At 33.2% G+C, this 21,492-nt stretch overlaps 1 protein-coding gene across 2 annotated transcripts in view; it reads left to right on the top strand.

Annotated features, from left to right (window-relative positions):
• LOC118750905 (neuropeptide CCHamide-2-like) overlaps nt 1-20,849 on the top strand; it is a 34,250-nt gene extending 13,401 nt beyond the window's left edge. The window contains exons 1-4 of one of the 2 annotated variants that reach the window (XM_036485646.1): nt 7,026-7,492; nt 12,581-12,661; nt 19,557-19,783; nt 20,532-20,849. In XM_036485646.1, the coding sequence (XP_036341539.1) occupies nt 12,586-12,661; nt 19,557-19,783; nt 20,532-20,621 (393 nt within the window). In that variant the 5' untranslated portion in view covers nt 7,026-7,492; nt 12,581-12,585 and the 3' untranslated portion in view covers nt 20,622-20,849. Of the gene's footprint in view, nt 1-7,025; nt 7,493-12,580; nt 12,662-19,556; nt 19,784-20,531 lie in introns of those variants that run through there. The other variant, XM_036485647.1, reaches the window with a different exon arrangement.
• The last annotated feature ends 643 nt before the right edge of the window (nt 20,850-21,492 follow it).

Below are 21,492 nucleotides of genomic sequence, written 5' to 3'. Positions count from 1 at the left end.
AAATAATGAAAAGAGGTAATATTAAATGGGCCTTTTTCATTGATAATAACGATATATAAATCACTTCAAAATCAATTCGAGCTACTTATTTGCCTGTGTGTGTGAACATCAACAAACGCAGCATAAGATATTAATATAAAACACACTTTGTGTCTACATACATATGTATGTACATTTATGTATATGCAGGCAGCTGCCGTAGCCGAATGATAGGAATTGTGTAGCACTCCACGGTAGGACCCGGGTTGTAACCCTAATCACGTCGAAACAGAAGCTCCGCCAAACATTTTGTCAAATGTATAGCCGCCAAATGTTTACTTTGTTTTTTTTTTATTTTATGTATGGCACAGCATGATCCATTTTAACATTTTGCTATCATATCAGCTCGTTACTTCCAGTCTCATTTTATGGTGTTTATTGTTATTGGCCACTTCAGCTAAACCAAAATCGTCCAATAAAGCACTTGATTTGCCATCAATAAATATTTGTCTGTCTTTAAAAAGCCAGCGTGTACAACAAGGGATATTTCATAGCAGTTTATCACAGATTATTACATACATACAATCTAAATTACATATACACATACATATTACATCGATGTCCACGAACCTTCGATAAAACCAGTATAAACAACTAAATCAATTACAGCTACTGTTTAATAGATTAAACAAGTACAAACATAGTTCATAAGCAAGTGCATAAACAAATTTTTATCACTATACATAAATATTTATTTTCACATTATTAATGGATCACCTAGTCTGCAAATATGTACATATGTATATACTTATACATATGTACATACATCAATACATCACTTTATCAGCGGCGCGTAAATTTAATAACAAGTCTGCGGTGCTTAAAATAGCACTTGGAGTGGCTATTTATGGATCTCTCAACATACATACATACATATAAGCAGTTGACGCCTATGCATACAAACATATTTACATGTATATCATGATCCTTTTTTTATTCATTTTATTAAGACGTCTCACAATATTATCGTCCATATATTTAGTAAATACCACAAAGAGTTCAACGCTTAAGCCAGTTAAGCAGGAAAAGCACGAGCCTAATTCTTATTTTTGCTGTGAGTCATGGTTGACAGCGTTACTTTGCGAGACAGTAAACAAGACGGAGTAATGTCTTCAACCATGTACCAGAAATAGACTCGTGCTTATACTTTTTGAGGCCAATGAATTTTAAAAGTGCCATGGAGAACAGTAACCGCTTATACATACGGAAAGTAACAATCCCATCGCGGCGTGTGACAAGTGTAGATAGTACTCGTAATTAAAGAGTACAAATTTCGAGTTGAAAACATGTTAATTTTTATTTTTATTTACATAATACTGTAGTTATTTTGATTTATTTGCACTCGGGTGTGTTACTTTTGCATGTTCTTATTTAAAAATAATATATATATGTACATATATATACATATACTTATGCATATAAAATTGCTTATTAGCGCATGTGTATGTACATATATTTATGCATACAATCTTTTATTAATCAGCCAATAAAAAACACCGAGATGTACGCTTGGCCAGCCTATTGGAGGCTTTCTCTATTCTAGTTGGTAAATTTTTTATTGTAATCGCTTTGCTTTCAATTGTGCGCCCTACACAATCAACTGATGGCAGAATAAAGAAAACAATATAATATAAATAATAAATATGTAATACCATAAGTAATAATAAAAAACTTTAGCTATGGTCTTGTTAGAAATACTCTACGACTTAGAACTGTCATTGGAATAATTTACCAACTTTGAAGGATGAGATAGTGTACCTATAAATATCTATGAGATTTTCGAGATCCAAGATTTCAACAAAACCTTTTTAAATTTTGCCTTCCGGTCATATACATATGTAGTACTTCTATATTGCTAGTAAATTCAAAGTACATTCCCCAACATCAGAGTGTCGATATATTCAAAAAAGAAAGAGAGATCCGATAAGAGAATGTACTCAAACTGACATTTTCACTTTTCAAAATTCAGGAGCGGTTTAACAAATTCTTATTGAAAAATAATTCACATGAAATATTAACAAAAAATACAATATTTGTATATATGTATGAGAAACACTGCAGCCGCTGCGGTGGAAGAGGACAAAGGTACCAGCTACTAAAGGACTTGGCATCAGTTGGCGCCAATAAGCCCAGAACAGAAACGAACAAATTCGGCCAACTATCATATGCCACACAGCTTCATGTGTAAATAAGTTTTGTCTTATGGCGATTTCTTTTCTACAAAAACTGTTGCCTTTTCAATGCCCTCTCCTTAGTATTTGTGCGTAGAGGGCATGAGAAGGCAACATATTTCGGTAGAAAGGAAAACGCCATTAGTTATTCCTATTTTCAAATTTTTCGGATATCGAAAAAACGAAGAGCTTCGAAAAAAGTCGACATATCAAGCCCTAACCACAAAAAATTTAGGATTTCTTTTCAAAACTTACTTCTTGAAGCAGAAATACTCTAGGACCTAGAGTCTAGATGAACAAAAATCTGACGGAAAGTAAATATTTAGAAAATTAAAGCAAATTTTCGCCGAAATGCCGATTCAGAATAAGAAAATAGGGGCAAAGTTTAATGCTTCAATTCCGAAGCGCCCCGCAAATGAGAAATTGGTCATTTAATTTTCTTTTGTGGCGTATGTTTGGACTTTAGGGTGTATGTCGAGAATTTATTTACACTTTTAGCGGTGATAGCAGTAAATACACATCATATCCGCTGTAAAAAATTTCGAATTATGGCCGGTCCTTGCGTTCTTCAAGTTGTCAAGTCAACTCCGCACAGGTGCAAAGACCGTCTAAGAGCGTTTATGCATCAAAATTTAATTTTGAACAAAATTCGTTTGAGCTAACTGCGGTTTGAAGGAAACATGAGACCGTAAAATTTTAATTTGTTTGTTTCATTCTCTGAACCGCCCCTGTTATGATATGGCACTTCATTCTATGTAGTAGTTTACACGTATACTTCTACAATCACAAAAAATTGCATAGGCTGTCTTTCTTTGATTTCGAATTGAAATCACATTGTGATCATATTGTACTAGCAATATAGAAGTATTACATATATGCTTCCGGTATTATTAGGAAACGATGAAAAGTAATTCAAATCAATTAAAATACAAAGGTACAGTTGATGACAAAACAATTTCACCACTGATGTTTCCCGATTTGAATCTGCTGCCCCAAACTTTGTGAAAAATTTAAAAAAAAAATTCAAGAAAGGATTGGAGTATGAAGTTTCTCAGTCCTTATCATAATCGGTATTTCTTTTTTTAACAATAACAAGAGAGGTGAAGTGAAGTAAGGTGAGGCGAGGTTAAAGCAAGTTGAAGTGAGTTGTGGTGCAATTTTTTTTAAAGGAATTTTATATATAGTAGTTATCGTTCTAGGTTAAAAAATATATTTCACTTTAGTATAAGTTCCGACGACATAATGGATAATATTCTGTAGTAAAATGTCCCGCCAGTCAAAATGGAATGGCCCATATGTAATGCCTCTCCCATTGTATAAATTTTTTAGGAATATCTGAACCACAGCGCCAACTATCGTGCAATTTTCAGCGCTTGTTGCGAAAAAACTACCCCACAACAAAAGATAGCACATCACCATTTTTATTAGTTGTGACTACTTTTCTTTTGGTTTTTTTTTTAAAGTTCAAATCGCTTCGATTTTCTTTCGTACAAAGTAGTTTTTTATATGGAAAAAGGAGCATAACACCGTCAGCAAAAAAAAAATGATCAAAAATCAACGCGATTTTTTAGCAACTTCAAACTTGCATTTTATTATACTAGAATATAATAAGCTATAAAAATCCATAAGTAGTATTTACTGGAAATCAAAATTAAAACGCTTGGAATTGGGAAGAAAAGTTCATGGAATTTTTGTACAAAGTCGGAAAATTTTATTTATATGGTATTTCTTAGATTTTCCAAGTTTGGGAGAAATTATTATTAAATATAGTTAAGAAATAAATAAATCTCTTGCGTCTGATATTGTAATACCTATGTACATATTTCATGTGCCTGATGAATTAAGTTAAATTTTATTTTTTAAATACGGGACAACGCTCCTAAATACAGTTCAGAAATAAAGCCTTTTTGAACCCATTTCATTGGATACCCATATTTTTCATAATTGCTTTAAATTATTAAATAATTTAATTTAATTTTATTCTATTAAATAGTTTACCTTTTTAAACACGTGGTAACTCTCTTAAATATTCCAACTATTCAAACTAAGAACATCTTAGCACCTTCGTCACGTCATACTTTAATATTTATTTAACTTATGCACACTTTAATTAAATTCTAATTTTAAAACAGGTGGCGACCCTATTCACATTATTTTAAAACCAAATTCTTGTTAAACCTTTTTCGACTGACACACATATTGCGATACATATTTAAATTGTGTATCTAATTCCCTTGGTTCAAGTTCAATTTAATTTCTAAAACATATGGCAACCCTCTTAGTTAGAGTTCAGAAGAAACTATTTTTAACCCATGTCAATTCATACCCACACTTTAATAATTCCTTTAACTTAATTAATAATTTCAGTTTAACTTTTACACAGGTGGAAACCCTCTTTAATGTTATAAATGTAAAAATAAATAAATATTTCTCAACACTCCTTCGTTTGACGCCAGCATATTAACATTCCATATAATTTAATTTAATTCGACTTTTCAAACAGATGGCAAACCTGATCAAATTAATTTTAAACCAAAACCCCGATAAACCTTTTTCGTCTGACACTTGTATTGTGATACATATTTAAATTATCTAATACTCTTAATTCAAATTAAGTTTAATTACAAAATAGGTAGTAACCCTCCTACATGCAGCTTGGAAATAAAGTTTCTTCAAAGCAAATTTTGATTTATATTCACATGGAAGTAATTTATTTAAATTATTGCTTATATTGAATCTAAGTTTGTAACAAGGGGGCAACGCTCTACAAAATATTTTCAAACTACAACCTTTATTTAAGTCGAAATTTCTTTTTGAAATAGGTAGCAATCCTCCCACAAATAATTAAGGAATAAAGCCTTTTCAAAACCTTTTCGATCGATACTCATAGTGTAATATGTAATTGATTTAACCTAAAACTAATTTTAATTTATTTTTTTTATCAGGTGGCAACTGTTTTTGAAAAAATTTGAAGTTATTGCACATCCACAGGCCAAACCGATACCTCATTTTGTAAAATCGGACGAACAGTACAGATCCGATATGACGAAAAAGGTTTCACGTATTATGCATTCATACTACTAAATTTACATTCATACGCTGCGGTTAGGTTCTAAATATTGCGCCACCTGCTACTCAAAAGCCGAAGTACCCAAACACACATACTTGTTGTCTCCTTCTCTCACTTTGCAAAATGATGACGAAGTGATTTTGTATGGAAAACATTTAGGCCCATATATATGAAAAAAGTCATCAAATTTAGAAGATATCCACCAATACTTCCCATATACCAAACGAAAGGAAAAAGCTTGAACTTTTGATTAAAGGAAACACAAACAAAAACATTCGAGCTGTTTTCAAACGTTTTGGTAATAATGGTTTTTTCAAAAATTGTTTGTCTTAAAATGCTCAATATTTGTTAAATTTATATAAAAATGTGTGCACGATTATACTTCTATTGCTCCGAAGAACCTATATCCTGAAAATACATAAAAGTTGTATCTGCAAATCATAAGTTGCTACAACACTTCAAAGGCTCAAAATTGACCCCAAAATAAGCCAGTATTTACAGCTGTTTCTACGACGGATTGGTTACTTACAAAAATTAATCCGTTGGTACGTGTAGAATTTTATCTTTGAGACGCCACTTTTATCTTTGAAATCGCTTCAATACGTCGCCTGGGTAAAAGATTTTCGTAAGCGCCATTTTGACGATTTTTAGTTCTAGATGCAGTTATATATTTTGAAAAAAGGTCTTTCGATTGGTGTTATCAGTTTTTGGATATCTCCTTTAGTTTCCGAGATATTGACTACAATTTTTTCGATAGTTTAGTAAAAATTTTGTTAGTGATGCAGTCATATTAAACTAATTAATATATATCTCCTTTACTTTCCGAGATATTGAGTGAAAAGTGTCGTTAATTTGGTAGAAATTTTGATCACTATTGGGGTAATCACAACGGTATCGTAGATGTCGTATTGTTGTATGTCGTAAACTTTAAAAGCCTAACAAATATATTAAGGGGGGGGTTCGCAAAGTACCATCAGAGTCCTTTTATGAATTGTTGCAGTGTTAAAAATAGTTGGTTGTCGTTTCAAGTTCTCTAAACATTTATTTTAAAGTTTACGACATACAAAAATACGACACTTACGACACCGTTGTGAATCACTCAATTGTGTCATATTTTATATAAAGTGGCTGCCAAATTGTGGACTTCATAGAGCTTTTTAAATCTATTTTATTTTCTATGAATAAGGCCATAACTTTTTTAGGTAAAATGTTTTCCTCAAATTAAGTGTAATTAGAAATTTTCATTTTCCTTCCCTGCTACAAGCCCTAATACTAATAGTAATTTTAACCGAGAACTGTAAGCTATAACTTCAGATATTTACTGTTGCATAGATATGGACTTATTTAGAAGACAAAAGGGTGGTCTGCAATCGGAGGTTGAGTACATATATTAGCCATTTCCATACTGTAAGCAACACACAACAATAAACTACTCTGATTAATGTTTAAATGAGTCCTTTCTTGGCTCATTTGACTAAGGCAAGATATTTTGTATTAAAGAAAAAGAAATTGGGCAAACGTACATAAATATTGTCTGTAGCACATAGACTCACTTGAATCAGACTCCGTTTATTTAGCACATGTCTATAGTGTTACTTCGTTATCAGTATTGCCGAGACCATATTTTTGCTTTTTGCATTTTGCATGCGAAAAAGTACTACATACATATGTATATACATAACTGTGTACATGTTCAATGAGTTAGGCAGGCTCAACGCCTGATTTTAACCTATACTCAAAGATGATTTCGCTGACACTTCATCGGAAGCTTTCGAAGATGTAAGTCGTACAGTTGCACAAGTTGTAGCGCTTGATCATAAATTAACGCGAAATATCGTATGTACATATTTTTGCTGCGGTAATGATGAGAATAGTGCCACAAGTGTTAACACCTTACTAAAAAAAAAAATAGAACAGGAAAATATTGCAAAAGATTAAAAAAAAAAGAAGAAAATTATACAAACAAAACTGGAAACGCGATTCTCAACTTATTATAATAAAAAAATATCTGTGATTTTTGTGTACCTATTTAACAAAACAACAAATTACATATTTTCAAACGATAAAGCCAACTGACTTACACATACCTACATAGAATTAGAAGAGATTAAATAAGTTTAGATTGCACGTTCAACTCAAACCGTGAAGGTTATTAACTCACACGGAAACGCGAAGCTTACAAAATATACATACATACATACATACTTTAAAGGTGAGTAGTTGAAGGAAAATAATGCTGCAATTTTACTTTGCTTATTGTGCACATATGTACTTATTTATTTATTTGAAGTTCCACCCTGTGTGTAGCTCCTTCAGGTTTAAAAATGTGTTTACAAGCTTCGCATTTAATTCGCTTTTCAAAAACATCAATAATATTGAGTCTTATGAATCATGATTTACGTAGGTTGCTATTGAAAAAAAGTTCCTATAAATGTGTTTATTTATTTGCAAAGGAAATCTGAATTTCAGACATTTTCTCGGGGTCCTTCCATATGAATATTTATATCTCTTAACAGAGTATTAAGTGAAATAAATAAAAACACCTCTATTATAGCGGATGGATCGCTCTTTCAAATGAGCTTGGTTTTTAATATGTACCACAATTAAAAAAAAAAACTAAAAATATGACACCTTGCTATTGCGCGTATTCTATTTAGGCAAAACTTGAATGAAATAATTGAAATTTGTCATAGTCAGAAACTGATACTGAGAAAAGCATTTTTATACTCGCAATCGAATATTTTACAAGATTCTGTCGAACTCCTTCCCTTTAAAAGATATTCCCGCGGAAAGACTCCGCAAAATTCTCAAATACCCTTACTTTTCAATGATATTCATAGTAAGTATGTAAAGGATATGTCAAAGGATATTTTTAAAATTTTTTAATTAACACTTCCATATTGGTTCCTTAATCAAGCCGGGAGGATATGTCAAATACTTTATTTTCTTTATTCAATATTATGAAACGCATTTTTTTAAGGGAGGAAAAGAGTTTGTTATAAAAGTTGAATTTGATAATTTAATGTTCATCATCCCAATTAAAGAATGTTCTACAATTGCCAATTTTCAGGACATAAACAAATTATTCGACTTGAAAAAATATCGCTAGCTTAGAGTGAAAAGTTGTTACGTCCACTTTTTATGAAAACTAATACTTTAATATAGAAGGCTAGATAAATTTAAAATGTATGGTTCCGAAAAGGATAAAGGTACTTATTTTATTTTTTCCCCGTTTATATTTAATAAAAGGAAAATTGGTTGAGTCCAAAATCACACGAAATCTTATAATAAATATCGAATCATTCTGATTCTTATGGAGTTTTGCTTTGCTTTAAATACGTAAAATATTGTATTCAAAGTTTTGCGAAATACTTGAACAAATTGAGTATAAGTAGTTTTTTCCTCTCCTGTAAATATAGTAAAATTGGACTTAGACACTTTTCACTTTAAGCTAGCGATATCGTTTGCAACCTTGTAATATATCCTGACACAGCCGCTGTACTTTTTCCATTTATTAATTTTTTCGATGTCCTTAAGGGAAATCCTTCCCTCCTTTTAAAAATTTAAATATGTAGATTGACTAGAAATGCCTTCGATGAGAAACATGTCGAATTTTTCGCATTTCCAAAATTACCATGGACAATTGGTAAATATTTTTTGATTTCAAAATAAAAAATAGGGATATATTTTTTTCCGGAGAAAACTCTCCTAGTGAGGGTGAGAGCATACAACTTCCGACTTTCCGCACTTTGCTATGCTCCTCATTTCATTAGGGCAATCTATGTAGAAACGAGGATCCTTTAAATAAATTAAAAAGTAAATTTACCACAAAAATCGTACATACCAAATAAAAATTGTGGCGAACGTTCGGAAATGCCCTTCGCTATCCAATATCTAACTGAGAACAAACTCATAACCAACCTTAGTTTTCCAACGTTCATAGTATATTGGAAATACACTCGAGATGGGCTCGAAAAAAATTAAAACCATAGTAACAAGAGAGAAAGTGAAATCCAACTTATTCTCGAAGAGAAATATATATAAGCAACGGTATCGACTAGTATCGGCCAAATCGGATTCTTATCCGATTCTTTCTTTTTACTTTTTTTGCACTTCATTCCGTGTAATTTATTTTTTTTAATTCCTTTAAAGTTTAAAATATTAATGCATCTGAGTTCCCGTCATAAATATGTTTTCATGTTTCGTTTCTATGATGTACGGTGGCGAGAATGTAAGTAGGGAAGACACATTTCAGCAGGTTTTGGCTATTTTTCTTTGTTTATTTTTGTCATGAAAGTGTAGCTTACTATCTAAAAACCCCGTAAATCAAAATTTCAAACTTTATAGAACATTAACAAAAATTCTACCATTTTTTGCCCCGGCCGATTAATCGGCATCGACATCGGCATGGGCCACAAATTGGCAATCGGTCGGACTTCGAAAATGATTGGAACACAAATCTTTTTTCAAGTATCACATTCGATATAAAAGTGGAATAGGTAAGAATTCGATTCGAAAACTAAGCCATTCTCCAGCGACAGGGAACCTTCGGTATCGAATGTATGTTCCCTTCGTTATGAATTCGAAATCCAGCTCATTACTGAATTGAAATTTTAATGCGAGTGAGTGATTATCTTATATTTCACTTCGAGAATAAGCTGGATTTTTTATTTATAAGCTTAACTACCGATCGCGAACATGCGATTATTCCATCATTTTTTATGCCTTTCATGAACATGAAATGGTATTATAAATTTGGTCCGACATAAATGTTTGCCAAAATTATCAGAACGTCGAGCTGAGTCGATTTAGCCAAGCCCATCTGTCTGTCTGTTTCAACGCAATTTAGTGCCCCAGTTTTCGAGATATCCGACTGAAATTTGGTAAGCGAGTGTATTTTTATAATATGTCAATCATACATAGTAGTCCATTATAACTTATAGCTATAAAAAGCTACCTTACTGATAAAAAATCAATGAATTTTCAACTCTTTGCGAACAATGTGAAGCTATTCGTAAGAAAAGCTAAACTCGAATTGCGGGACTAAAGGGTGGTCCAAGTTTTTTCCAGCCCAGTGAAAATCCCATTTGGGTGCAACAGATAACCAATTTTGGACTCTAATTTGACACTTATATGGCTTTAGGTAGCAATTCTACTTCGGCAGTTTTAACCTTGAATAAATATCTCGTTTGTAAGATTGGCTTCCCTTAAATTAGTTGCTTGTCGTGGTGTAAACAGTAGCTACTGTACACATAAACCATAATTAGCCACTGACTAAATCAAATTTCGTATATTATTTCGTGATAAATCTTAAAGCAAATGCGTAACACATCCATAAATGCACTTACATATGTATGTACTGTACACCTACATACATATGTACATACATATGTATTTACGATATATGTATATACCACATATCGGTGCTCTCAAATTCATCGCACGTCTTACAGCTTAAAAAGTTTGTCCAAACTTTGTTGTTAAACATTTTAGGTTATTTTGATTAACCCATATATGTATGTATGTATGTATGTAGCTATACGCACGCATATCAGTAGATATTAAAGAGTTTACACGAAAACACAAATATTACGAAATATGCCTAAAGTCTTATGATTCTTTAAGCTTATTAGAATAAGCCATTAGTATGTACATTAGGGTGGTCCAAAAACAGTAAAGTCGGAATTGTAATGCTCTCACCCCCTAGGATTGTTCTATATCGTAAAAAGTATACCCCTATTTTTTATTTTGATATCAAAACATATTTAGGGTCACTCAAAGCGCTCAAAGTTTTCCATGTACTTTTATATGGGAAAAAACAACTTTTCGTATAAATGGTATAGAATTCTTGAAAATCAATTATTTTCGATCGGAAAACTCGGGTTATCTTCAAGAGACTTTCAGTTATAATACCCAATTGTTTATTTAACAATTTTTTAATACTAACGATTTTTTATTGGTCCCCCCATTGAATTCAGTACGTCTGGCAACCATAATTTAAGTTCAATTGAATTCAAGTTTCGTAATGCATTAATTTAAGACAGCAATTTCTTAAATTCTGTCATGGTCTAGGTCTAGTGACTTTTGCAGTAGCTTTCACATGCTCTTTATTTGGGCTTCAAAAAATCCTGCTCCTAACTAGGTGTTGATTCATTTATTTTCGAATCAATTGGCATTACTAGCTAACTATATTTGTTCGAATTTTTCTCAAAACCGTCATTGTATTCACATACTTTTGGAAATGAAAGTTTCCTAAAAATTCCGATAGGCCCGGTAAAATATGAAAAGTGCCGAAAAAAGCATCAAAATGTCCAGAAAAGTTCCAAGAAGTAAATTACAAAAAATCCCGAAAGGTCCCGAAAAAAATCCAGAAGCGTTTCGAAGGAGTCCAAGAAACTTGCTTAAAAATTTTGGAAAAGTAAAGCACAAAGAATAGCAAAAAATCCGTAATGAATTTAAATAAATTTTAATGTAATTTTTATCCATATTGGCGGAGCGTCTTCTGGAACAACTTTCTAACTTTTTAAGTCATCCAATAACCGAGATTCCCGAAAATGTCTTTAATATTCTAAAAAGTTCCACTCACTGACGCTGCTAAGGGTCACATAGATTTCATTCCGGCCAATATTCAGCCATCTTGCTTTCCGTTAGGAATTGCGCCAGAAAAACAACGGGACAAATTTTGGCAATATGGTTTTTAGTAAATAAATTCCCAGGGAATGAACTTTGTTGTAAAACTATTTTCTTTTCTTCAAAATCATATTACATTAATGTATTATTGATTTTTAGTTTTCAAAAAGGCGTACCTTGTACTTTTGAACCTCCGAAAATTCCCCTGAGAAATCCCAAAAAAACATCCCGAAATCGTCCGACGAGTTCCAAAAATTTTGGTCTAAAAGCCCGAAAGGCACAACACGAAGAATAGCGGAAAGTCAAAACGTCACCGTGAAAATAATGCAAGCTTAGAATTTTATTTTTGTCCTAAAAAAATTAAAAAGCGAAGATTTTTCTAGTCATTAGGAAATAATATTCCGCAATCAGAAAGGAATCTAATGGTTCGAAAAAAAAAAATACTAAAATGTTTACGTTTACTTACTTTTACAGTCTTTGTTAGCAACCGAATCTACAAGGCTTGAAATTTTTAAATAATTAGTATTACCTAAAAAGCAACATTAAAAAAATCAAAAATATTATTTAGAAAAATTTGCTTACTAAAAATTAAATAAATAATAAACATAAACCACTTTTATGGTAATTAACAAAGTGAATAAAATTTCTTATTTAATTTATTTACTTTCAGAGAAAATGAATTCTTCAGTATCCTTCCTTTTAGTGATGATCTGTGCGGTCGTTTTAGCGGCACAACAAGGTCAAGCAAAGAGTGAGTATTTAATACGGAATTTAAAGTAGTAGTGTATTATATCTGTTTTGCGTTTATGTAACTTGCTTTACTGCGATTAAAGCAAGTTTACTGCCTTTAACAATTCAGCGAACCAACGTACGCAGCGAAAGGAACCGACAAGATTTCCTTCACTCTTAGCTGAGATTCGAATATCTTCGCTATCGTCCGATTTAAATTTTGTACTTTAACAAATACATTTATTTGGGCATTTCACGCTTACTAAAGCGTCGTAAAGTCGTGTATTGTGTCACAATTAGGCAAATTAATAAGTGTGGTACACATCTAATAAGAACTCGAAATTCATTCTCAATATGTATGTACGTATCTCGAGGAGACGTTCATTGCTTGCAACATTGCAATTTAGGCGATAACCCGCAAATGGCTGACTTGCTGTTTGTTGCATTAGGTTTGTGGACGTAAAAGTCGCGCGTTCTGTATGGAAGGCTAAAACAATACAGCACAACGAGTAGGTAATCATAAGCAGCTGCCGTAAAATTGAATGCATTTGTAAGGACGAAAGAAGAAAACAAAACTATAAAAAGGAAGCATATTATATGTTTGTAGGTAACAATACAGCAATAGAGCTTAGACAGTGTACATATATGTCCATAGATAAAATGTTGCTAACAATTTCTGAAATGAGCAAAATACTACTTGCTTACCTTCAAAATTGTATGCGACATTTTAAAGAGTACAGAATAGGAAAATAGTTCTTGTCCTCAGAGATCTACATATTATAATTCTATGCAGTTTAACTCATCTGTATATGGTCTTCTCTCGTGGCTATTGTCTGAAAACAGAAACCTTTAACGTCTTGCAATTGTGTGTACAAAGTTTCGGAGAGGCACTGATACGTATCTGCACAACAAATTTCGAAAATTTTAAATAACTAGTTCCCATATCTTGCTAGGGGTTACTCAATATGAATATAAATGTTTGTCAATTTATCATGAGTAAATGGATAGATATTTTTTGAGGTATTCTCTGCGACCAGGAGATCCATTGAGCCCTTTTGCTACTCACAACGCCTACTTCAGTCCGACCTCTATTAATGCTTAATAACGCATCTTCTCGACACTGCATTGCATTCGGGGAGCAGGTGCTCAGAAGTATCGACTGCTTGATCCCAAAAACGGCTTGAATCGTTAGACCAGATCTCTAATTTTTGTAAGTGACTTATTAAACTATAATGACTTCCGAAAAAAAAAAAATTAAACAAAAGTTGCGTATTTTTGTCCACGGAATTCGAATCTGTAGTAAGAGCATACATGTATAATTAAAAAAAAATTGCTTCCGGTCTAAACCGGAAAAAAGTCTCAGACAAGAGGTATGTATGTATTTTTATGCGCAGAATCCGAATTAGTGTTAAAAATATGTAATCCTATTTAAAAAATTAACTTCCGGCTGTATAATTCATTTCTGGTCGAAACCGGAAGTCGATAATACCACCTGAAACATAGAGCATCCCCGATTTAGTAGGTAAAATTTTTGCTGGTTTCAATAAAAAACATTACCCTCCAGTTTAGAAGGGGTGGGCAACAGCAGGCATTTATATATTTGTTCACAAAATAAGAGGAGCGCTATATTTTGACCAGTTTTTCTATTTATCTTTTTTTTTGTTTAATGTTTATTAGTTTTTTGTAAAAGTATGTAAACAAATTTTCAACAATTTATTCAGAGTTTTAGAGGTGTGGTGACACCAAGGCGCGAACTTGTACGCAAGTGTGCCCGATTATAAAAATGACAATCCCCTTATTTCTATAACAAGCAATGCAATAAAACCGTATGCAGTTCTCCTAGTGCATTCATATTATTGTGACACCATTCGAAATACTTACATATGACAATTGCTGAAAGGAAGTAGTTGACACATACCATATTGGCGTTAAAATGTTGCCTTTTGTTTATTTATCAGCACCGTTTCGACGGGTATTGTTTTCATCCAGCATATTTACATATGTATGTACGTATTATGTACATTATACCACACCACCTTCCAAACAAACACAAAAAAAGTCGATGTTTGCACCTGAGTCTAAAATATTTTTGCTAGGCAACTTAAAAAAAAAAATAAAATTTGCCCGAGCGACGATAGGCCAAACAAAAATTTGTGTTTCAAAACGTTCCAGAAACAAAACATCCATATATCGTACTTTAGAATCCAACTGTAAATAGCCGAAAGCGACCCCCTACTTTCTTAGCAAAAGTTTAATAATTTTTGGCGAGATTGAATTTACTCATATTAGGGTGGTACGTTCGTGTCGTAGCAACTGAGATCTGGTAAGTATATACTAGTTCGGGGTACTTGAGGCCAATGAACTGTGTAACAAACACAATTGCCTCCGACTGTAAATGCCGAAGATATACCTAAAAATGTAAAAATGATACCCTTAAGTTCGGCCAAAAAAACTGTGTAGTAACTTAAATGGCATAGTGGTATGCACTCATTTGAGCATAGGTATGTAGATGGGAGATAGGTATTTTCCAACAAGTAATACAAACAATATTATGTAGTATGGGCACTGTACATACATTAGGGTCGTGCAATAAAAAAAAATTCAGAATTTAAATGCTCTCACCCCTAGTATGCCCCTGATTTTTCGTTGAAATGGTATAGGATTCTTGAAAATCAATATTTTTTCGATTGGAAAACTTTGTTTCTCTTCAAGATATTTTCAATAATAATACCCAATAGTTTATTTAACCATTTTTTTAATATTAACTATTTTTTATAGGAACCCTAAAAATTTCCGACATTACTTTTTCACATGCATTTTTAGACCACCTTAATACTTATTCACTAACTGGCAACATATTTATTTATGCTATTGTTTCTAGCCATTGTGCATAAATATGTTATATATGTATATTTGTTCTATTTATACGCAACAAAGTTCAACGAGCTTTGATCTCGTAAACGCGTATACCTCTCATGGCTATAATTTTTTCTTTTCAAACATCTTTACTTCATACATTTCAATTAAATTTGTTATGTAAATTGTTTATTTTAAAAATAAAAATGTTATATTAAATCTATTAATTAAATCTTTATTTTCGGTCTATTTAATGTGGCCTCTAGGCAGCGCGGCATAAACGAGATAAGAAGAGTAAACATTTTTTTTTTTTTTTTGTTATAAAAAGATTTGTTTATGCATATCGTCGTTTAGAGTACAAAACCGCGTATCAACAAAATACAAAACCGCGTATGTGAGGTTGTATAAATTACTTTCTAGACACTGGTATTTTAGGATTCTCTTTAAAACAATCGCATTTCTGGCCAGGACGTTTGGATAAGGATTGAGCCAAGAGCTTGTGTGCGCAAAACTAATTTTTGGCAGCAAATATCAGTTACGCGGTTTTGTAGAATGACGATACGGGGTTTTGTACTTTAAACGACGATATGTATGTATATTGTTTACATCTACATACCCCCCAAACATACAATATTGACTTATATATTTAAGTCAAGTGAACATGTATTTATGTATGTATGTTTGCATGTATCCGCAAACAAATCAAAATCATCAAAGCATATTAGAGTCACCCTCACCTCAATTATAAAGTGAGTACAAACTCATGATAAGGATTTAAACAATGCACAGAGGCAATGACGAGTCAGCTACGCAAGACATATGTAGGCAATGATATTTATTTCCTAATGCTCGTGCAAATGTTTATACATTCAATCCCGAATCATTTTAACAATCCCGGGATGACGGGAAGCAAAAATTCCAATTCCGGGATCGCGAGATTTCGACTTCATTACCAATTTTTGCATTTTACAGTAGGTTCACCTTTTTCAAATCACACAGATATTCATTGTCACCACATTTGGCCTTAGAGGAGCATAATGCCCCTTAGTAAAAGAGTACATAATAAAATATCTGTATTACTTGTCAAAAACATTTACTCATATTTGCGGAAATCCTTTTCCAACAAACGCCAACAAAGTAAAATGAAGAACAACTTGGCCACACTGTAAAAGCTTCTTGTGTTTTCAATTGCTACCAGATTTTTCGTTATTACACAGTTCTTGCACAAAATATTTGAACAAGTACAGTTATTCAGTCAAGTCCTGAAATTCACCTCCAAGTGCAAATGGCTCAAGTTTACTTTGACGTCAAATTTTGGTGTTCTGTTCAAATGAATTCATTTTTTCGTTTTCAACATCTCTTTCATTCTGTAAATGAAGCAGTAAAAATCTCGGGATCCCGGAGCTGTATTCCCAGAATTTCGAGACATGGAAAAATGTCCGGGATCCCGGTAACCCGGGATTGAATGCCCTAGTATATACATATGAATAAAAAGTAGTTTACTCTTTCAAATGATGTATAAAACAAATTAAGGGCCAATGATAACTTGTGCATGAATTAGCTTTCGATTATAGCTTCCCATACCCAGACTATTTCAATTTTTTAAGTAATTTATCTTTAGGCGGCCGCTTCCATTCCGCAGGGCCGGAGTTCATGCCCTGGTCAAAGCAACAACGCAAAAAAAATTAGAAAAAAAGATTTCTTCTTAACAGCGGTCACCCCCAGGCAGGCAATGGCAAACCTCCGAATGTACTTCTGACAAGAAAAATAGCTTCTCATAAAAATGCAATCGCCGTTCGGAATCGGCGTAAAACTGTAGGTCCCTTCTCTTTGTGTGACAACATCAAAGCGCACGCCACAAATCGGAGGAGAAGCTCGGCCAAGAACTATAATATGTGTAAGCGTCAAACTATTATTATTATCTTAAGGTCACAGACGTATGTATGTATCTACATACATGCATATGTATCCTTTTACTTACGCATTTAATCATCTGGGAATTATTTTGCCTCTAACTCAAAGTACATGTTTTGATTATTTGAACTGAAAAATGAATTGGGTACCTTAATATGTACTTACATATATACTGTATGAACATGGGCGTAGGCAGGTAGGGGAAGGGGGGCGGCTCGAGCCCCCCCCCTAACTTTCAAATTTTCCTTATATATATATAAAATAGTACCCTGAAATGCAAGCTTAATAGGGTCGAGCAACCTCCCCCCCTAAATTTCATTCTGGCTACGCCGATGTGTATGAATATTGATTATCCTGGAAAATAAATAGTTCATCATTGATAATGCTACCAGCCATTTAGCTCACCACTCATATGGCTAGCTTGGAGGCCTGCGGTAAATAAATGGACTACAACGCACCTCTCTAAAGCTACCCACTGGATCTCGACACCGAATCGTACGAAAAGGCGCAGGTCGCGACTTAGGTAAACGCAATAGGCAGAAAACTCGCTCATACTGACGCAAACCTGGAAAGTGATCAATACGGAGAAAAGGTGTCAACCAAGTTAATTATGCCTTCGGAAAGATCAAGGTCTACCAAACATACGATGAAATCGTCATTTAAGGAAACTAAAAAAGCACCCAACGACCATGAATTGAGGTTTTTGAACGCAATTAACCATTCATAGCTAATAGAAAAATGCCCCTTTGAATTTGTATCCTTCAAAGATCCTTCCAAAGCTAAAAACGATCATTTATTACAAATATAGATTTTTTTATATATGAGAATAAGTACATACTTTTGCACGACAATCGCACCGCTTATAACTTGTGGAGCTCTAGTCTGGTAGAAAGTGCTCAAGCATTCGTAAATGATGCAGCCGCAAAGGCCTTTAGAGTAATATAATCAAAATTTTTGACATAGGCCTACATATCGGGATCAGGACCGACTCAAGACGGATTTATAGCTCTAGTTCACAACAACGATATTGAAGAAATTCGGAACTAGAACGATGAATATGCCTTTAGAGACCGGCACCGACTACATTACGTCAGATTCGTATACAATTTTCAACTATGCTATAATGCGATGATGGCCTACTAAGTCACGTCAACTGGTCTTTCTGTTGGGTTCCTGGACATAGGAGTATCGAAAGGAAAGAAATGAACTCTCAAGGTCTCAAGGCACGCGACATTACAGAACACTGTGTTATTGCAGAAATGCTCCTAGGGTGGTGAATACCAACAAACTCGTTCCGCAAAAGCTGTTGGAATGAGAGGGAAAAGAAATCGATTCACCATTTCCTTGGTCAATATCCAGCTCTCCAGATAGATACTGAATCACTTGGGTTCACACTCTTTCACCAGCTTGGCCGATATAACAAAAGTGAAAATATCGGACCTCAAAAATTTCGTACGTCACTGTAAATGGTTTACCAGACACTATAACGACACTTTGGTTGTACCTACAGTTAGCGTTAACTAGACATGGTGTAAACGGCCCCAAAGTTCTGATTAGCAAAATAACTTTGCCTGAATTATTTGAATATCCAAAGTTGGGAAAAACTCCAAAATACAGTAGGGCTATTCAGAATGTTATGGAAATTGTCTTGGATTTGCAGTTGGAATTACATTTGAAAATTTTTTCCTTGCTGCCATGGCAACCGTGCGCATTTTATTGTCCTGCGCCTAAGTCGACTTAAGAAAGAATTGAGTTATACATATATGCTATCGTTTTCTGCAACTACTATTCCATGTGTATATGAAACTCCATGTGTATTTTGGTTTCCCCATAAGGTTCTCAAATTCAGGTTTTTCGACTTAAGCGATTTATATACCATTTATATTTATTTATTTATATTTATATGTACATATGTACCAGTCGATTGATTTTTTAATCAATTAGCTAATTCGATTAAATTCAATCCGATTACAGTTCATCGTGATTAATTTTATCTTTATTAAAAAGTTAATGGTAACCGCGATTAAAAAAAAAATTATAATTTTAACATACATATGTAATGTATGTTTATTAAAAGATGTGGTTTTCTATCTATCAAGTAATACAAATATGTATGTATGTATTATGAACTTTTCTATTACTTACAGAGGGCTGCAACGCTTATGGCCATGCTTGTTACGGTGGACATGGAAAACGTTCACTGGGCTCATTGAAGGATGAGATGCGGGTGAATAATGCGTACAGAAACGAGAGAGAGTTATTAAGTCCAGACGAGTTACTGCAGGTGATGCCCAACGAAGCGACAGCACTATTGCCAGAAGGGGAAATTGAAACGTTTCCCAGATATCGACTCATCAAGATTATGAGGTCATTGGTAAGTTGAGGAAAATGTTGCATGCATACTAGGGTGGTCCCTCAAATATATCAACATCAAAATTTTTTATGAGGCATCCCTTTATTTTGTTATACCTTAAAAAATGGGAGTCGCTGGCAGCATTTGCAAAAAATTTAAATTTTGTTTTAAATCTCAAAAATTCTACAAAATTTGTACCAAGGTAAATTCATATTAGGTGGTGTTGTTTTATCAGCTTTGAATTTCGCTGGTGAGTGAATGAAAACGTAGGAGTGTTGGTATTTTATATCGCCCTTTTTCCTTCGGGGAAGAAAAGCTGAAATTGGACAATGATCCGCTAAAAGCGACAACAAAATAGAAGTTATTTTTGTATTTGTAGAATCGATACCACTTTATATGAATTCGCCTTGATTTGTACTTGAAACCTGATAAATTTGACATTTCCTTGAAACTTATGTATATTAATTCTTTAACTCGCTGGGTCATAGCTGGTCAAAGTCAGTATTTTCACGAACTTTTAAATTAAAAAAAAAATATATAAAATTTTTTTAAACCCCGATAGTGATCCCAAATTTTCTTTTTAATTTTGGAATTTAGTTCTAAGTTCAAATAATGTTGATATTTTTAAGAACCACCCTAATGTACACTTATTGCAAAGTAGGCCTATGCTGCTATGCACATACTACCTATGTACATAGTATATATGTATGTGCATATATTTGTGTATGCAAGTGCACTAAAATTATAATTTTTTTAATTTTCACTGCAGTTGAGCGGACACCTGAAACGACCTAACGAAATCGACTACCCCATTTCAGCTGAGGCATTCAGCCGGGACAACAGCAACGACTTCAACTGAGATGCCAAACAAATTTCAACTACCCCCCAGCGAACCATATAGCCTATTTAATTTACCTAGCCACAGACACACACAAATGGGAACGAAAAACAAATTGCATTTGACTGCAATAAAAATTTAACTCACAATTAACAATGGAAATTTATTTTTATTTTATCAAGGATGAAAATGTAACTAAAAAATATGTAAGAATGTTAACAAAGATAGCAAATACAGGTATAAAAAATATCTTATAGATTTCTTTTTTTTTCAATAGCCGTCTTCGATTCGCCACTTCTCGCTCGCTATGTTTGAGTTCCGGTCGCTTAAAGAAGAATTTTCTATGTGAAAGCAACAACAAAGTTAGCTAGCACGGATAGACGATAGCGAGTTTGGTTGTACCTCATTGAGTTCGTTCGTTTCGCCACTCGTTAACCGTTGGCGAATCGATGACGGCTAATAAATCTATAGAGACGTCTTTATGTCTGTATGTATAAACACATATCTTATTCACAGCTACAGCTGAAATTTCAAGGGCTGGAAAATTTCAGTAAAAGCCATCTAAAATACATAAATGACACTTGCATTTCATATGTACATACACAACAGCTGACGAAATATTCTAAGGATTTTAGTTATAAAATATTCTGACATAAAATTCTATTTAGTATAAGGCAAGTGAAATCGTAGCAGAGCTCTAAAAATGTTCTAAAAATCAAAAATAAAAAATAAAGAAATTCAAAGACTATAGGATATAATTATATACCACCCATGACTATGTACACATGTAAATGTTAATAAATTATTTTAAAGCTTGAAATTTATAGAAAATTCTTTATTCGTAAAGTAGAAAAATATTTATAAGGTAAGTGGAATCGGTAAATAAAGTACA

This window comes from Rhagoletis pomonella, unplaced genomic scaffold (assembly GCF_013731165.1).
Source record: "Rhagoletis pomonella isolate Grant_MI unplaced genomic scaffold, Rhpom_1.0 Rhpom_scaffold_00445, whole genome shotgun sequence".
Taxonomy (NCBI): Eukaryota; Metazoa; Arthropoda; class Insecta; order Diptera; family Tephritidae; genus Rhagoletis; species Rhagoletis pomonella.
The sequence above is the reverse complement of the archived record's forward strand: the minus strand, read 5'-3'. Positions and strand labels throughout refer to the sequence as shown.